Source organism: Microtus ochrogaster, linkage group LG1 (genome assembly GCF_000317375.1).
Source record: "Microtus ochrogaster isolate Prairie Vole_2 linkage group LG1, MicOch1.0, whole genome shotgun sequence".
NCBI lineage: Eukaryota > Metazoa > Chordata > Mammalia > Rodentia > Cricetidae > Microtus > Microtus ochrogaster.
Window position 1 is genome coordinate 4,567,214 of NC_022027.1, and position 19,280 is coordinate 4,586,493.

Genomic DNA, 19,280 nt, shown 5'->3' on the forward strand with positions numbered 1-19,280 from the left:
GGAGACATGTCTCTGCAGTCACCTGAGTGGAGGAGGACAGTGGAGACATGTCTCTGCAGTCAGCTGAGTGGAGGAGGACAGTGCAGACATGTCTCCTGCCTGGTTTAAGGGAAAAAAGTGGACCCTGTGCACCCCGGCCCTGCCACAGAAAGTTTATGGGTGAAAGTGGCAGTCTCAAGCAGGAAAACACTTGAGATGGCCCAGATGCCTGGCTGGCTACAGAAAGAACTACAGTCTTCATGAACTCACTTTTCCTTCTCCACTCTGGATCCCTGTATTTCCTCCTAACTTGCTTAGTCACAGAATAGAGACACAGTGATTGTCCTGGTCATGTCATAATGACCTGTGACAGCCAAAGCTGCTGGATCTGTCCCTTACATCTAAGATCAAAATCTGAAAGCTCCTCAGGCATGGTGGCACACATCTTTAATCACAACACAAGCAAAGCAGAGGCAGGAGGATCTTTGTGAGTTCGTGGCCAGCCTGGTCTACAAAGCAAGTTCTAGGACAGCCACGCTACATGGAGAAATCCTATCTCCAAAACAAACAAAAAACAAAAATCTGTGGCTTAGCAGTTAAGAGTGTCAGTTGATCCTGCTGAGGGCCCAGGTTCAAGTCCTAGTGCCCACATGGTGGCTTTGACATCCTCTTGTGCCCTCTAGTGGCACTGAATATACATGATGCATACACATGCAGGTGAAAACCCCATAAGAAAAGCATTTAAAAAGGAGGAGAAACAACAGTCCTTTCACTGGCTGGGCATACCTTTGAAGGGGTCAGCTCCTTTAAATGGGTCAGATTTGAAGGGGTCCTCCGCCTGGAAAGGGTCTGGATGTAGTTCTTGGGAGTTGTTGCTAAACAGTAAGGCTTTGTTTTTGAAAGGATCATCCTAGGATTGTGAAGAAAGAACAGGCTCTGAGTTACTTCTGACCTACACCTAAATCAGACCTGCACTTGACGCAGTGTGAGCCAGGACAGAATACCTCAAGAGTAGTCCCACAAGTGGACATTTCAGAAAAACAACCCTAGACGCTGGTTTATTTGCTGAGATGCAATAGAAACCAGGCATGGCACACATGGAAACTCTGCACCACAGCTTTGCAGTGTTGCAATAAATTTAAAACAACTCTAATAAAATCACTGAGGGAAATGAGCAAATAGATGGAATCTAATCCACCCATATAACCCTGTCTCGAAAAACCAAAAAAAAAAAAAAAAAAAGAAAAAAAAAAAAACCACCCATATGGTAGAATAATATCCAACCTTGAAGAGGAAGGAAATTCTGCTGTGAAAAGAGGAGACTTCAATAGTGGAGAGGTACCTGAACTGATTTTCCCCTGCAGTCAGATTTATGACTACCTTAATTGTCATCAAAGAAACTTCATATAACAACTGATGGAAGCAGATACAGAGATCCACAGCTAGCACTGGGCCAAGCTCCCAGAGTCCAGTTGAAGAGAGGGAGGAGTAATCATATGAGCAAAAGGGTCAAGATTATGATGGTCCCACAGAAACAGATGACCTGAGCTAGTGAGAGCTCACTGACTCCAGATTGACAGCGGGAGAGTCAGCATAGGGCCAGACTAGGCCCTCTGCATGCAGGTAACAGCTGTGTGGCTGGGGCAGTCTGTGGGGTCACTGGCAGTGGGACTAGGATTTATCCCTAGTGTTTGAATGGCTTTTTAGAGCCCATTCTCTTTGGAGGGATACCTTGCTCAGCCCCAATATAAGGGGGGTGGCCTTAGATGTGTCAGACTTTGTTGACTCCCCATGGGAAGCCTCACTCTCTCTGAAGAGTAGATGGTGGGGTGGGTGGAAGGTGGGGGGAGCAGGAAGAGGGGAGGGAAAGGGAACTGGGATTGGTATGTAAAATGAGAAAAGACTGTTTTAAAAAATAAAAAGAAATAAATAGAAAAAAAGAGGAGACTTGAGGATGTGAAGCTAAATAGAAATAAGAGGTCAGTGACAAGAGAGATAAATGCTGTGTGATCCCATTCATAAAAGGCCCCTGGACTTATGACATTCACAGGGGCAGAAAGTGGAATGATGGTGGGGGGGGGTAGTGCCATCAGCCCCCAGCCCCCACAGTTCTATGTCAAGAAAGAAGTGGGCCGTTTCTGCCCAAGCAGGAAGTAAGGTCTGGGGTGACCCTGGTGTAGTGGGAGTTGCTAAAGCATGCAGGGCATTTTGCATTTTTATAAAAAGGTGCTTATTTCTAGAAACTGGCAAGTGTATTCAAAGCAGCAGAAAAAAAAACCATTTACTTTTGAAGAGTGCTTTTCCATAGTGGAAATGGGCCAAGGGGTGGGGTGACCCCTGCAAGCAGAATGTTGGGTTGAGAATCAGGCTTCTGTTCTGCCTAAGAAAGACACAATCCTCCAAGAAACAGGGCTACTGAACTGGAATCCCTCTCTCCCCACCCCCAAGGAGACAGGGGGTCTCGCTGTGCAGCCCTGACTAGATTGGAACTCACTATGTAGACAAGGCTGACCTTGGGCTCACACATCAGCCTGCTTCTGCCTCCCTGACTGCTGGGAAATGTATACGCTATCATGGCCAGCAGATGGCTTACAGTAGCACTCTCCCATGACCAAGTCATTCAAAGCTGGGGTATCTGTGAAAGCAGACAAATGTCTAAAGGGACACATTCTAATAAGGCTTCCAGCACCTGGAACAAGAGTTCCTGATGAGCCTGGCCACATAGCAAGATTCTCAGGAAATGAAGAAATAAAGATTAAAGAAATAGTAAGCAGTAGTTACAACTTGAAGAAGTGGTGGGCCATCTTCTTACCTGGGACCAATTCTTCAGAGCTTCTGGGCACAGGCCTTCCTAGGGAAGCCAGGCCTGGCGCTCAGGGAGGTTAAGCACAGATGCAGTCAGTGCAGCATCTGCTGAAGACGCCTGGGTGCTGCCAGCCCCGAGATGCACACCCCAGTGCAGCTGCTGGGGTTCAGGACGGAGAGGAATGTGATGGGAGACTGCCCCGTGCACTGAGGCAGAAGATGGACCTCTCTGCCACACCATGGGCAAAGGAAGGGCACACAGCTGTTGTGGTTCAAGGACAGAGAGACACTGGCAGAAGATTATGACCTAAGAAAGCCGAGTCAGGCAGAAGACTCTTGGACTAGCCCTGGGTGAGGAATGGGCTGTGTCTAAGAGACAACGGGATGAGGGATGGATCTTGGTCTCAGAAAGGAAGCTTACGCTGCCGTTTATGGACAGGGCAGAGTACTATCTATTGCTTACAATTCTGAAGGGAGGGCGATGAGTGAGTGGGTTTCAATGGCACAAACATGCCTGTGAAGTGCACTACCAGTTCTCACATGGTGGGATGGCAATGTCAGGAGAAATCGCACACCTCATGTAGCTTTGACATCGTCCCTGAAGGGGGCCATAGAACAGCTGGGTACAGCTCAGCATTGTAGCCAAGGCACTGGCTCACATTAAGAGTAAGGAAGAAATGGAGCTGGAAAGAAGACTTTTCCTTACCCACAAATGAGAACACAGCCAGTTACCAGCCAGAATGAAGGGTATGTCACTCTGGGAGACAGAATACAAGGCTAAGTACAGGCCCGTGGCACTTCCAAATACGGGACACATGCTATCAGCATATGCCTAGAAGCAGATGAACCAATCTACAATGCCACTAGCAGATGCCATCTTCCCAGACACTGAATCATGTGGTCACTCAATGATGAGGTGACTACATTAGGATGGGTGATAAGTTCCTTCACAGAGGTAAAACACATTAACTAATTTCATATAATTACTAGCTTTTGCAGCATGGAGGATGGGACCAAGGGCCTCACATACACTAGGCAAGCCCCCACTGATGAGCCATGTGCTCAGATGCAGACAATACCTTCAAAAGCAAGGCAGCAATTAGCCTTAAGTTCTGCCTGCTTTCAGAGTACAGATATGGTCACAGAGGGCACCAAAAAATTTCTGTGACATCCCTGCTTTTTACAGCGTTGGGGGCTGGGTGTGGGGTGCATCCCTTTTATCTCAGCACTAGGAGGCAGAGGCATATGGATCTCTCTGAGCCCAAGGCCAGCCTGGTCTACATAATTGAGTTCCAGGTCAGCCATGGCTATACCATGAGACCCTGCCTCAAATAACAAAACAAAACAAAATGAAAAGTGTGTTGAGTGGGGGCCCAATGCTGGAGCTCCTGCTAACTGTCCTGATTTAATATTCCCATTCTCAGCTGAGTTCAAGTAACCTGCTAAGTAGCTCTCATTTACTTGCTGGGAGTCCATAACCTTGGCTCCTGCATGTTATTGGGGCTGAAAGGGACCAAGGACCCAACTGTGCTGATGAGTCCAAGTAACAAATGGGATGGTTCACAGCTTTTTCTCTGCTGGGTAGGCTGTGTATCCATCAGTCACAAGAAATAAACATGACTTTGGGCTGGTTCAAGGCTTGGTGGTTAAGTACTTGCTAACATGTGTGAGGCCCTGGGCTCTACCTTTGCTAACATGTGTGAGGCCCTGGGCTCCATCTTTGCTAACACATGAAGCCCTGGGCTCCGTCTTTGCTAACATGTTAGACCCTGGACTCCACCTACAGCACTGTGAAAGAAAAAAGTAATTAAGTATATACACACAGAAAAGAGCATGGCCTTAAGATCCTATATCTCCACGATGGGAACCTAACATTTAACTCAGTGACTCAAGAATCACCTGCAGGAGCCGGGCGGTGGTGACGCACGCCTTTAATCCCAGCACTCGGGAGGCAGAGGCAGGCGGATCTCTTGTGAGTTCGAGACCAGCCTGGTCTACAGAGCTAGTTCCAGGACAGGCTCCAAAGCCACAGAGAAACCCTGTCTCGAAAAACCAAAAAAAAAAAAAAGAATCACCTGCAGGGGCTGGAGAGATGGCTCAGTGGTTAAGAGCATTGCCTGCTCTTCCAAAGGTTCTGAGTTCAATTCCCAGCAACCACATGGTGGCTCACAATCATCTGTAATGAGGTCTGGTACCCTCTTCTGGCCTGCAGACATATACACAGACAGAATATTGTATACATAATAAATAAATTGTTTAAAAAAAAGAATCACCTGCAGAAAGTTCTAGATGTCCACTCTGGTTGCACTGTTCTCCATAAGCACAACCCCTAGCTGCACCCCACGAAGAGAACTGGAGCATTCTGCTCCAGACAGTCCCCAGATGGAAAACTGAACAAAGACCTTGCTTCAAAGTGTTTATTAAGAAATGGCAATAGCCCCAGAAATTATCTTAAAACTATTTATACAAAGAGATGCGGGTTCCTTCAGACACAAGTACTGAGTTTTTAGGTAATATATCTGATAGTTACACTGTACAAGTGACAGTCAACCATACAAACTCCACCTGTTTCAACAATGAACAAAAATACCCAGGTACAAAAGCCTCAGGTGGTAGCAGAAATGACCAGCCACCAGCAAACTGTCACCCACTGCAAAGATGCAGCCCAGGATGTGAGCCCGATAAAAGCCAAGGAGAGCCAGGCACACACCTTTAATCTCCAAAACTGGAATCTCTGGAGTTCTAGGCCAGCCTGGCCTGCAGTGACATCCTGTCTCAAGAGACAGACAGAAAACAACAAACCAAGCAGTCTACAAGGGCAGGCTTAGAGTGAGCATTTCCCTGGCCCAGGACACAGGACAAGCCAGCTGCATGGGAAGCAATGGTGAGACCAAGTGGAGAGGGCAGTCACAAGAAACCAGCTACAGGCCACAGCGCAGGGAATTCCATGGGAATCCCATGGAACAGTGAAGCCTGAGATGCCAAGGTGGGCAGGAAGCCACCTGCTTTTGAGTCCAGGAGTGAAGGGAACTTCTGTGGGCAGACACGAGGGACAGACAGAGATACAGACTTCCCTGTAAGTTCTTGGATGCGAAAGAAACACAGAGAAGAGAGGGAAAGGTGGCTGTGTTTAGAGCACAAGACAAGAAGGGAAGGGACAAAGAGGGAGAAGCAGCAGGGCTGGAGCAAGGCAGAGCCCTGGAAGATGAGGCGGCCAAGTGGTTAAGAGCAGCATAGCAGCCCAAATACCAGGACTCAGAAGCCTAACTGAAGAGATATCCGTAGGCGGGGGCTGATGGCTCCAACAACGGGCACTGACAACTTGAGAGAAGGGTTACACTGCCTGGGCTGATGGCTCACAAACAGTAAAGGCCACAGTGTTGAGGTTCTCCCAGAAAGGCCAGTTGACAGCTGACCACACAGCACCTGGAAGGCAGACAAGCTGCGGTGTTTTTAATGTGCATTGCAGGATGGAACCTGGGACCTGTGGTGCTCACTACGAGCTGTACCTCCAGTGGTTTTTCCATCTTTCAGAATCACTGGACTTGAATAACACACGTGCACCCCAAGAGCACCATCAGTGGAACACAGAACTGCATGGGACCACATTGGCTTTGGTTAGGTTTGCCCTCTACAATAGAAACACTTCTGAGGAAATGGAACACTTGGACTTCACAGCTTCTAGACAGCTGGATAAATCTGACCACCAGCCCCTGGGCCCTGTGCAGATTGCCATCAAAAACAAGGGGTGCCATGCACCGAGGGAGCCAGTGCTATGTGCAGATTCTGCAGCTGCAGCAGAGCCCACGAGGACCAGGTGACGCTTACTCGACCTTTACCATGGCTCCAAAGCCGCCCCTCTCTGCCAGCAAGACGCCTTCACTCAGGGTGGCCAGGTCAGGCAGGCTGGTGCCAGAGACCCCATCGGGCACCTGGTCATACTGTTCCAGGCTCCGGTGAGCTTCTAGATGGCTTTCCTGAAGCTGCGACAGCTTGTTTCTCGCCTGCAAGATAAATATCATGGACATCAAGAATAGCTTGGGGTGCAGCCAGCAGGATGCCTTCCCCAGGGGATCATGCTCATGGGAAGGACTGCCCTGCACATGCTGTATACTACTCAGGATGCACTAATCCGTGAAAACCAAGACACCCTACTGCTCCAGGGCTCTGCAGTCCAACCCCCAGAGGAGTACTCGCTCCCCCAAACATTTGCCAATTCTCAACCAACTACAATTATACAGAATTTGGGATGGCAATCTGTTACCTCTCAGGTTTTCACTATGCGCATGTTTTCCCTCACTCCCAGACAGAGAACTCACGGAGGACAGTGACAGCTCAGTGCACCCAATTGGTCCTGGACCCAACCTGTTTCTTTATTTTTGTTTTGTTTTGAGACAGGATCTCTCTACATAGCTCTGGATGTTCTAAAACTCACTACGTAGACCAGGCTAGCTTCAAAGTCACAGAGACCCACCTGCCTCTGTGTCCCAAGAGCTGGGATTAAAGGCATGCATCACCATGTCCAGCTTTTTGTGATTACAATTGTTGTTTTCTGTCTCCTCTAATTTAAAAACGAGTATTGGGAATGATGGGAAGGCAAACACAGGAACGTCAAAATGATACCTACTGTGTAGTATCTGCTAATGAAAACAAGAGGAAGGGGAAGAGGAGAAGCCAGCAGAAGGCCTGCAAAGGCTGAGGTGGAGAATGTCACAAATTCAAGGCTGACCTAAACTATACGATGAGAGTCTGTCTCAAGAACAACAACAACAAAACCTCAAATCCAAAAAACCTGAAACGAAAACCAAAACAAACAAAAGGAATGATGATGGCCATGGTGGCACACACCTTTAAACCCAGCACTCAAGACAGAGGCAGGGTCTATGAGTTCAAGGAAAGACTGGTTTACATAGTGAGCTCCAGACTTGCAGGGGCTACACAGTGACATCTGTCTAGTACCATCATCAACTATTACTCTATCAGCAATTCTATGTGCATATTGGACCATCTCCATGTAAGACTCTGAAGGAGGGAGGAAAAAGCCTGAAAACAATCCCAAAGAATTAACCCCCACGTTGTCCTCCAGTCTGTAACCTGCAGACAAGCACTTTCAGTCTAGAGGACACAGGTTTTCTTTCCTATGTATCAAGCCCAGTACCATCCTATTTCTGTGGCCTGCATCCCAGAGACCACCACAAAATTCAATGCTCACTATATGCAGAAGGACAGGGCATGGTCAGAGTTTCCTCCCAGCTGCCAGGAGAGGCCCAAGCACTCATGGAACAACATGCCAGGCACCCTGAGCCACACTACATAAAGCCCCCGCCAGTTAATCTCCCCAGCACCACTGACCCACAGCACACAGGCAGGTGAGACAAAAAAGCCCAAGTAACAGTGCAGCCGCACAGGGAACCCAGCTTCAGTTAGCCCCCAGCTCCATCAAAATACCTGGTTGATCTCATCCTGCGTGGACTTCAGGGACTTGAGGATGGTCTCCAGCTGGGCACGTCCTGCCTGGATGCTCTGCTCCAGCTGTGTCTCCTCCTGCTGCAGCCGATTCAGCTCTGACTTGGCCCGGTTGAGATCATCCTCTTGAGACTTCAAGTCTGACTCCTGAGACTGGATCTGGGTTTTCAGTGATGAGATCTGAAGTGACAGTCAAGGAACTCACGAGTCAGGGACAGAAAGACAAGACATCGAACTTTTTCACTGTGTGAAGCTGGGGAGGTGCTTAGTGGGTACACATGGAAACTGCCGAGTCTCAAAATCAGGGTGGGTGCACAGAGTGAAAGGAAAGGACCAAGCCCCACTGAAATCCTCTAACCTACACACACACACACACACACACACACACACACACACACACACACAATATCTCTCACAAAAAATGAGTAAGTATAATAATAAACATTTTTTAAAAGGCAGAATGGGGGGGGGGGTGGAGAGATGGCTCAGTGGTTAAGAGCACTGACTGCTCTTCCAGAGGACCTGGGCTCAATTCCCAGCACCCACATGGCAGCTAACAACTGTCTGTAAATCCAGTTCCAGGGGATTTGACACCTTTATACCAATGCACATAAAATGGAAGCAGCAGAGAGGCACCCGGAGCTGTTTCCTGATGTGGGACACAGACCACAGCCGGGTGTCCAGGCCATGGTTATGAAAGCCATGCAATTCTGCAATTTGATCTCTAGGGATGGAGGGATCATTCATGGGTCGGGAGATTCCACTCCAGGCATTCGGTCATCTGTTGGCTGTTAGGGACACTCGGAACATCTTCCACACCATGGGACTCACCATCTGGGTCTCATCCTGGCATTTCTGCCGCACATCACTCAGCATGTCCCGCAACTTGGCCTTTTGCTGGTCCATCTCATCCAGGCGGTCTTGGGCATCCTGCTTCTGTGTCTCAAGTTCCTGTAGACTGCTGGTTTCCCTGTCCAGGTCATTTTGTAACTCCTAGGGAAATGGGAAGGTGTTGACTGACACTGTTAATGGCCCTGAACAAGGAGAGATTAAAAGCATTCTTTGGGCTTGGCTGTGGCTTTGTTGGACCTCTGTAAGATGATGCTCCATCCCCGTGCTGGCTGAGGGTGAGCATGAGGTCCTGGGTTCTTGTCTGGCACCTGAGCACAGGTGAGGCAGGTTTTTTATGGTCATTGCCTACCAAGTATGAATGAAACCCCAGGTTCATCACCAATGCCGGCAAGGAAACAAAAACACTTTGCAATCCCAAAGCTGTTTCTAAAGCATGTTCCCTACACTCAGCACAAAACAGGCCCAAGCTGCCAGGCAGTAGTGGCACACACCTTTAATTCCAGCACTGGGAAAGCAGAGGCAGGTGATCTCTGTGAGTTCAAGGATAGCCTGGTGTACAGAGTGAGTTTCAGGACAGCCAGGGCTACACGGAGAAACCCTGTATCAGAAGAAAAAAATACAAGCCAAGGTGCAGCATCCATACCTGTACTTCGCTGGTTTTCTGTCTGATGGCCTCTTCCTTTTCTCGGATGTCTTGTTCCAGTGAGTACTTCTCTCTGCAGGTTTAAAGACAACGCAGAAAAAGTGAGTCCATACTCATAGTACGCAGCTGTGACCCTGACCTCGAATGACCCATGACCCTTCATGTGTCCTGTCCCCTCAGGTTTGCCATAAAACTGGTCCTATGTCACTGTGACAGCCTATGTCCTGAGGTCCTCATCAGAGACCAGATAGATGAGTTTCTTAAACTGAGGGAAAGAAGCCGCTCTCTTTTATACATTATCTAGTCTTAGGTACTCTTTGCAGCAACACTCCTGGACTAACCAACAATCCCCCACCCTAGGTCACAGCGGAACCTGCACACAAGAGGCTCCTCTCCCAGTGCTCACTGCCTGAGAGCACAGTGTCTTCCCCATCTGATGGCCAAAGAGGAAAATGGAGACTGCTAAGTGTGACAGGGACTAGCCAAGCCCTTACTAACTCTGAAGGTTCAGGAGGTAAACAGGGAGGTATAAAAGTGGTCTCCAACATTAGCAACCCCCCCACCCCAGTTGACAGTCAGCAAGAAAATGGAGAACTTGGGCCCAAAGGGGCAAGGACCCAGAGAGAAGCTCAGGCACACACCTTTTCCATGGGCTCCAACACCCCAGACAGTTGGTACAGGCACCTCCATAACACACTTACGTCACCACACTGCTCAATTCCATGACTGTCGCACAGAGAGACACCATCCCTACATTCCACACCCAGGGAAATGCTACTCAGCAGTCTGACACTGAGGGTCCACTCAACAAGAGTAGAGGGACACTGGGGACAAAGGTCTGCACATGAACGCCAACCAGCACCACAACAAACAGTGGACTCTGAGGAGCTGTTGTGATCATGGGGAGACACAGTAGAATTTTCTGAAAGGCAGGACTGGAAACAAAACTGGGCTCAGGGAGCCATGAGGAGTGACATGGAGAGCAGTAGCAGTCACCCACTGTGGTGAAGGGCAGTGAGGAACTGGCCCACTGTGCAGACCAGGTGCTCCAGATGAGGGTCTCTCTCCTAAGCTGGGCTCATCTCTGCTGTCTGTGTCCCTGTGCAACTGTGTAGCCACAACCTGCTGAGGCTACCTGGACAATGTGGGCTCAGAGCAACAAAGACCCAAACAGAAGCAGATCTGAAAAGACTGTGTTCTCCCGTCCCTCAGAGGCTTACTGGGGGCATGGACACAAGGCCACTGCATCACGAGCCACCAGGGAAGAGGGCAGTCACATACCTCTGCAATTGAGCGATCTCCTGGCTAATGTCATCCAGCTCCTTAACACCTGTGAATTCCCCTGACCCGAGAGCACACGAACTATCCTAGGATAAAATGTCAGACACAGAGTCACAGGAAGCCAACAGCCCACATCTCTGGTACAGCAGGGGACCAAAGTGCTGGCCAATGGCCTGAGAACACTCCAGGTGGGCCAGTCACAGGATACCCCACACCCATCCCCAACCTGGGCTTGGGGACTGAGGACTTAGGGGCTCTTGGAGCACCAGCACCACCTTCTGGTGGGTGGAGGGAACAACAGAAGCAAGGGTGTCTGGTTACTCACTGGAACGGGAGTGCCTCTCTCCGAGGGTGGTACCATGTCTGGCGAGAGGACTTGAGGAGGGTCGATGCCTTTACTGACCTTCTGCTGAATGAAATACATAGCTAGCGCGAATTGCTCTTTGCTTAACTTCCCCGTTTGTCTCGTATCAGCCAGGGCCCTGGGAGAGACGTGGGATGCAATTACACACCACAGCTGTGCTTGCCACCTACCCTGAGCATGCCCCACTTACCAAGCAAGCCCTGAGCATGGCCTCCACATTTCCCTAGTGCTGATGAGCACCTACTGGAGGCTGGTAACAGGCCGACAGTACAGGAGTGAGGGTCTGGCCTACACAATTGAAATGCCTGGCCTCAGGAAGGACCCTGCCCCTAGCATACACTTCCAACTGACTGTAAGGGTCAAGGCTTTCTTGGTTCACCTCATTCACGGTACTGTAGAGACGTGGTTGCCCCATTAGCTCCCGTGCAGAAGGCGCAGGCCTACACTCTGATTCCTGGAGAATCTGGAGATCTACCGGTGTGTGAGTCAGTGGGGACAAGAGCTGCACTATGGAAGTCTGGAGACATAGTCCCTGCCACAGTGTCTGTACCACCAGGAACTTGCCTCTGGCCTCTCTGTTCCTAGTGTGGAATAAGAGAGAACAGGAATGCCCCAGACTTGAACTGGCAGTGAATGGCCTCGTGAGGGGCAAACACTTCCACTACTGGTGACCGATGCAGTTGCTGTTAAAATGCAGTCATCAGCCAAAGGCAGAGCACAAGGTCTTCAAGGGCCCACTCTGCAGCAGGTACTTGCAGAGCATTGCTGAAAAACAGCAGACATGGGCTGCTCTCTGTAGCTCCTCCATTACTTGAGTGCAGCAGCTCAGCTCTGAAGGAGCCAGCAGCCTGTCTAAAGAGGCAACTCCGTGACCGAGGCCCCTTGGCCAGCTCTCTTCCCTGCCCGGCTAGGATTATTCAAGATAGTTCTTTCTGGCCATCATGTAACCAGCTCAGTTTCCCTGCTGCAGTCAGGAAGTCACTCAAGACCCTGGCTCTAGACAAGCTAACAATGCCCTGAACCAGGCAACCACAGGAACCCCATTCTGAGACGGCAGAGGGAGGATGAAGATGGCTCCTCCACCCAGCACCAAGTGTTACACAGTGGCCACCATCTACACCAGAACAGTTGTGAGAACCCTGAGAGTGAGCCTATTGGCTCGTGACTGTCTGTCCCTGTGTTGGCTGATTTTTTTAAAACTTTACACAACCCAGACACATCTGGGTAGAGGCTTCTTGAGAAAATGTCTCCATCAGATTGGACTATAGGCAGCTCTGTGCGGGAATTTTCTTGATTAATGACTGAAAATAGGGGGCAGCTCACTGTGGGTGGTCCCTTTGCAAGTGGTCCTGAGCTGTATAAGGAGGCTGAGCAAGCCAAGAGGAGCAAGCAAGCCAGTAAGCAGCACTCCTCCATGGCCCCTGCTTTAACTCCTGCCTCCACATTCCTTTTTTGAGTTCCTATCTGATTTCTCTCAGTGATGGACTTTTATCTGAAAATGTAAGCAAAAATAAACCATTCCGCATTGCTTTTGGTCACAGTGTTTTATCACAACAATAGATATTTTAACTAAATCAATCTCCCATAAGAGGACAGGGTAGGGAGGGTTGCTAGACCCTCATCTATACATCCCAAACACTGTATGTAATTCTGCGCTAATCTCACATAGCCAAGGATCCCAGGATGTGCCAAGGGCCACCGAGTGTAGAAAGTTAACTGAACAGGCCTCCATCAGTGCCGCTGTGGAGGTCATCAGCCTTTCTGGGGTGCCTCACACTCTTGTAAGAAACATCTCACCTATCAACTGCAAGCCCAGTTAAGTCATTGGTGCCCCAATGGACTTCAGTGGTATGAACTTGGGTATATCCTTGGTGCACTATGTGTGTGTGTGTGGGGGGGGGGTGTGTTATTACATCTCCCCAGGAAAGGGTTCCCATAACACTGAGGAACAAATAAGGGTCCTACTCCCTACCTTCCTCCCTGTTGGAAGCAGGTGTTGCCCTTTCAAGTAGGACTTCAGTAAACTATCAAGACCCTCTCTGGCTTACCCAAGTGGTAGGCAGAATGATTTTCCCAGGTAACTGAAGCAAGGTAAGGCTTGTGGAGAAATTGTCCCAACAGAGCTCTCCAGTACGAAGGCTGACCCAACTTCCCTGTTCACTGGCACCTGGGAAACTGGAGCCCTTCCTCCTGTCTGCCCACTTCCCAGCCTCTCAGAGCCACCTCCACCATGGCTTCCACTCTTACCAAATGTGTGCCAGAAGGTTCTGTGTGAGGCCCGAGTGCATGAAGATCTCCTTTACTTCCTGGCCACTCACATAGCCATCAAGGTCCAGGTCTGTCTTCAAGAAGATCTCATCAAAGCGCATCTTATCTGCCACAGGCACCACCCAGGCTACTGGCGGCTGAAACATATTACAACAGTGACTTACCCATGAGGCCTGTTCTAGTCTGAGCTAACATCTAGGCTTTCTTTTCATTTTTTAAAAATAAGTTATTTATTTTTAATTGGTGTTTTGCCTGCAGGTATGTCTGCATGAGGGCATCAGATTCCCTGGAACAAGAGTTACAGACAGCTGTGAGCTGCCACTGGGTGCTGGAACTTGAACCCAGGTGAGTCTTTTCTCTGAATGTGGAAAGTCTAGGAGCACACACTCTGGGCTCTGTGAAGACACTGTATCGCTTCAATGAGGACACCACTGCAGGCCACTGGCACCCTGGGGGTTCTGGAGCCCAGGCTTCACAGGTACCAGGGAACAATTTCACTTACCTGCAAGTGAGCAAGAAAGTTAATTCTGAATCCTTCTAGAAATTTTTCTAGGTTATTTATTTTATGTGTATTGGTGTTACTGTCTATGCATCACATGCATAAGTACAGACTGCTGTGAGCTGCAATGTGGATGCTGAGAATTAAACCCGGGTCCTCTACAGAAGCAGTCATCTCTCCAGCCCCACACCTCTAGTCAATTTTTTTAGAGAACTGAATCAAAGTTTTCTTTTTTTTGCTGTCAAGAAATAATGGTGCAGGACCTCCGAGGAACTAGGCCTGAGCCAGGACCTCTGTGAGTCTGGGACCTCCAAGGGAGTAGGCAGGAACCAGAGATCTCTGCAGGTCCAGACGTGAGTCTGGGACCTCTGAGGGAGTAAGCCTGAGCAAGGTTCTCTACAGGTCTGGGTGCACCTGAGCCTGGGAACTACAAGGGAGTAGATCAGAGCCAGAGTCCTGTACAGGACCAACCCCAAGCCAGGGACCTCTGTAGGAACAGATCCAGAACAGGCACATCTACAGAAACAGGTCTGAGCTGAAAATCTAGGCTAGAGCAGGCCTAAGACAGCAAACTCCAAGGGAGTGGAGCAGAGTCCGGGAGTGACCAACAGGGTAACTAGAACTGTGGCACTGACTGTACCACGAGGAACAACCATCTGAGCCTTGGATTCACTGGCATCTACATTAATCAACAGAATACAGACAGCAAGAACCACACCTATTAGAGGAAAGATGAGTAGAAAAGGTAAGATCACACGCAACATCACAAAGAGCAACACAACACCAGTAAAACCTAAAGACTCTACAACAGCAAGACTTGAACAACCAAATATAGATGAAGCAGAAGAAAATAACCTAAATAATAACTTCAGGACAATGTTTGAAACTCTTAAAGAAGAAATGAGAAATTCCCTCAAAGAAATGGAGAAAAAGGCAAACAAAAAATTGGAAGACATCAGCAAATCCCTTAAAGAAAACCAAGAAAAAGCAATCAAACAGGAAAAAAAACTATTCAAGACTTGAAAACTAAAATAGAGACAATAAAGAAAACACAAGCTGGGGGAATTATAGAAACATAAATCATGAGAAAATGATCAGGAACGGCAAACGCAAGCATTATCAGCAGAATACAAGAGATGGAAGAGAGAATCTCAAGTGCTGAAGATATAATAGAGGGAATAGACTCATCAGTCAAAGAAAACATTAAATCTAACAAAAGCTTAACCTAAAATATCCAGGAAATATGGGACACCGTGAAAAGGCCAAACCTAAGAATAATAGGTATAGAAGAAGGAGAAGTTTAACTCAAAAGCACAGAAAATATATTTAACAAAATCATAGAAAAAAACTTTCCCAACCTAAAGAAAGATATGCCTATGAAGATATCAGAAGCTTAGAGAACACCATACAGACTGGATCAAAAAAAAAAAGTCTCCTCGCTACATTATAATCAAAGCACTAAACATACAGAATAAAGAAAGAATATTAAGAGCTGCAAAGGAAAAAGGCCAAATAACATATAAACGTAGACCTATCAGAATTATATCTGACTTCTCATTGGAGTCAATGAAAGCCAGAAGGTCGTGGTCAAGTGTTATGCAGACATTAAGAGACCACAGATGCCAGCCCAGACGACTATACCCAGAAAAACTGTCAATCACCACTGAAGAACAAAACAAGATATCCCGTGACAAAACCAGATTTCACCAATACCTAGCCACAAACCCAGCCCTACACAAAATACTAGAAGAAAAACTCCAACCCAAGGAAGTCGGCTACCCCAACAAAAACAGACAATTGATGGTCTCACAGCAGTAAATTCCAAAGGGAAAAGCACACAAATAAACATCACCAACCATGAAAACTAAATTAACAGGAGATAGTAATCACTGGTTATTAATATCCCTTAATATAAATGGACTCAGCTCACCTATAAAATGGCATAGGCTATTGGATTGGATACAAAAACAGAATCCATACTTCTTCTACATACGAGAAACACACCGTAACCTCAAAGATAGACATCATCTCAGATTAAAGGGTTGGGAAAAAATATTCCAATCAAATGGACCTAAGAAACAAGTGGGTGTAGCTATCCTAATATTTAACAAAATAGACTTCAAACTAAAATCAATCAAAAGAGACAAAGAAGGACATTTCATTTTAGTCACAGGAAAAAATCCATCAAGAGGAAATCTCAATACTGAACATCTATGCCCCAAATTCAAGGGCACCCTCATATGTAAAAGAAAAGAGAGAGGAGAGGCAGGGAGGGGACCAGAGAAAAACGTAGAGCTCAATAAAAATCAATTAAAAAAAAAAGGAAGGAAGGAAGGAAGGAAGGAAGGAAGGAAGGAAGGAAGGAAGGAAGGAAGGAAGGAAGGTAGGTAGGTAGGTGCGTGCAGAACCGGACAGTGGACACTGACCTGAGTCTGCTTGACACTGTGCTTTGGAGACAGGCTGCCTGTGCTGTTGAGGCTGCTGACGCTGCCATGGGATGGCGTGGAGCGGAGGCTGTCTTTGGGTGGGGGGCTGGCAGGCAGGACAGGCACAGCTCCTGCAAACACTGTCTTCTTCTTCTTGGAGGGTGGGATGAGGGATGGGGGCAGGACGGAGGGCACTGGTTCCTTCTCCAAGGCGCGGTACACCAAATGCATGGCCTGTGGTGCCAACGAGAAGAGAAAGGAACTGAGGGGCAGGGGCCACAGAACTGAAAGAGAGTCTCGTGCAGTCTTGGGAGCCATGGGAACCCCTAGAGGCTCCAAGGAATCTGTTCATCTTTTCTCAGACATCAGCCTCCTCTGCAGCTTCTTGAGCCATATTAAATTTACGCAAGTGAAGTGAGCACAGACATCCATCCAGACACCACACAGTTCTGAGGGTTCCTTGTGAGCAGAAACAACTGCTCAGATACCACACAGCCAGTTCTGAGGGTTCTTTGTGAGCACAGACAACGTCCCAGACACCACACAGCCAGATCTGAGGGTTCCTTGCCAAGGTTTGAGTTACCCGTGGTCTGAAATGTTAGGTAGGAAATTCCAGAAACAAAAGACCACATTCGTAACACTTCTAATTACAGTACATTGCCATGACTGTTTTGAGACATGTTTCTCAGGCTGGCCTCATGCTTACTAAATAACTGACCTTGAACACCTGATCTCCCTGCCGTGACCACCTCCAGAGTGCTGAGATTACAGGCATGTGCCACCACACCTGATTTATGTGGCATGGGATGACTCCAGGGCTTTGTGCACGCTAATAAGTACTCTACCCACTGAGCCCCAGTCTTTGCTGCAATTACTTTATTTCAATCGTTATTAATCTATTAGCAATAAAAAAGTTGTAATAGCCAAGAACAGACAGGAAAAGTGAAATACATGTATGTAACAGTCCTGAGTCCATCAGTATGAGGTATGACCACTAAGCTTGATTACCAAATTTCTGAAATCTGGAAGTGCACAGACCCTGAAAGGAGCTTCTACTTCAAAATACTCAGGAGACACGGAGTAGATCCCAGAGGGGACAGAGAGAGGACAGGCAGGGGGAGCAGAGAGACGTGTTCTAAATCATGTCTATGTATTTATTTATATGGAGGCAGTCTTGATATGAATCCCAATCCTCCTGCCTCAGCCTTCTGAGTACTAGGATGACAGGTACACACTGACAAAAATCACAGATTTTCGAGATTTATTTTTATATATATGAGTGTTTTGCCTGCCTGTGTGTCTGTCCATTAGGTGTGTGCAGAGCTCATGGAGGCCAGAAAAGGGTGTCAGATCTCTTGTAACTGAAGTTACAGATGCTGTGAGTCTCCATTTAGGAGATGGGAATCAAACCCTGGTCCTCTGCTATGCTCTTAAGCCCTGAGACAATTCTCCAGCCCCAATATCACAGATTTTAAAGTCTATTTTAAAATGTAACTGGAAGTCCAGGCGCTGTTCATGTATAATTCTAAAACTAGGGAAATAAGAGGCAGAAGAATCAGGAGTTTAAGACCAGCTTCAAGCCAGGCAGCGGTGGCACAAGCCTTTGAGCCTATCACTTGGGAGGCAGAGGCAGGCAGATATCTGAGTTTGAGGCCAGCTGGGTCTACAGAGTGAGTTTCAGGATAGCCAGGACCACACAGTGAAATCCTGTCTCTCTGTAAAAACACAAAAACAAACAAAAAAACCCAGCTCCAATTATCTGAGACCCTGTCTCAAAAAAAAAAAAATACAAAAACAAACAAACAAAAGACCAGCTCAATCAGAGAGTCTGGTTTGATCACATGTTCATTTAGACCGGATCCAGCTTGAATTTGGTGAGCTCCCATTAGAACAGGCACACTGCCTCAGCTGGTGGACCAACCACTCATAGGGGATTGGGAGGAGGGAAGGAAGTGTAAATATTTGAATGGATATTTAATTAAAATTTAAAAAAAAGACCAGCTCCAATTATTACAAAAATAAAGGCACTGTGTTTGCAATTTATCTCCTTGAAAATGATCCAGGAAAAAGTGTGTGTGTATGAGAGAGAGAAAGAGAAGTGAGGGAGGGGTGAGGGGACCGGGAAAGGGTGCGAGGCCACAGGCAGGGAGGATGAGAGAATCGATGGGTAACAAAAGATGATGTGATGAAGAGGAGGGAGCACGGGGAGGGGGAGGGAGGAGAAGGAAGAGACAGAGAAGGAGGAAGGATGGTGAACAGAAATTGTAAGACTACACTGGATCAGTGAAGGCAGCTGCGAACTCTGCTGCGCCCCTGAACCTTTTCTAAGTATTAGAAGATGTCACACAGAGACTCCCATACCCACCCCGTGAGTACTTCCTCAGGCCTCAAAAAGGGAGGAGCAGGATACAGAGGACTTACCACAGCAAACTCATCTCGGTCCAAATGTCCATCCTTGTCGATGTCACTGAGGTCCCAGACCTGCAACAAACAGACAGATACAAGGGGAGGAAGTGCCTATAAAGTCTCACCCAGCACAAGCAACATCTGAATTAATAGTGAATGAGGTCACAGCAAGCAGAGGCACTTAAGAAGCTGTGTACCTGTCTTTCCACACACCCCCACATACACACACACATACATATGTACACACACACGCACACACAAAGAGAAAGAGGGAGGAAGGGAGGGAGGGAG

At 47.9% G+C, this 19,280-nt stretch overlaps 1 protein-coding gene across 7 annotated transcripts in view; it reads right to left on the minus strand.

The window, feature by feature from the left end:
* The window catches only part of Eps15l1 (epidermal growth factor receptor pathway substrate 15 like 1), an 85,522-nt gene that overhangs the window by 31,590 nt on the left and 34,652 nt on the right, over positions 1-19,280 (minus strand). For 5 of the 7 annotated variants that reach the window (XM_013350726.2, XM_005359136.2, XM_026785373.1 and 2 more), the window contains exons 8-17: positions 19,005-19,064; positions 16,584-16,817; positions 13,638-13,795; positions 11,352-11,508; positions 11,027-11,112; positions 9,746-9,818; positions 9,082-9,243; positions 8,233-8,430; positions 6,624-6,788; positions 766-889 (exon numbers count right to left, since the gene is read on the minus strand). In XM_013350726.2, coding sequence (XP_013206180.1) covers positions 766-889; positions 6,624-6,788; positions 8,233-8,430; positions 9,082-9,243; positions 9,746-9,818; positions 11,027-11,112; positions 11,352-11,508; positions 13,638-13,795; positions 16,584-16,817; positions 19,005-19,064 — 1,417 coding nt within the window. Of the gene's footprint in view, positions 1-765; positions 890-6,612; positions 6,789-8,232; positions 8,431-9,081; positions 9,244-9,745; positions 9,819-11,026; positions 11,113-11,351; positions 11,509-13,637; positions 13,796-16,583; positions 16,818-19,004; positions 19,065-19,280 lie in introns of all 7 variants that reach the window. The other 2 variants (XR_003378074.1, XR_003378073.1) reach the window with 1 other exon arrangement.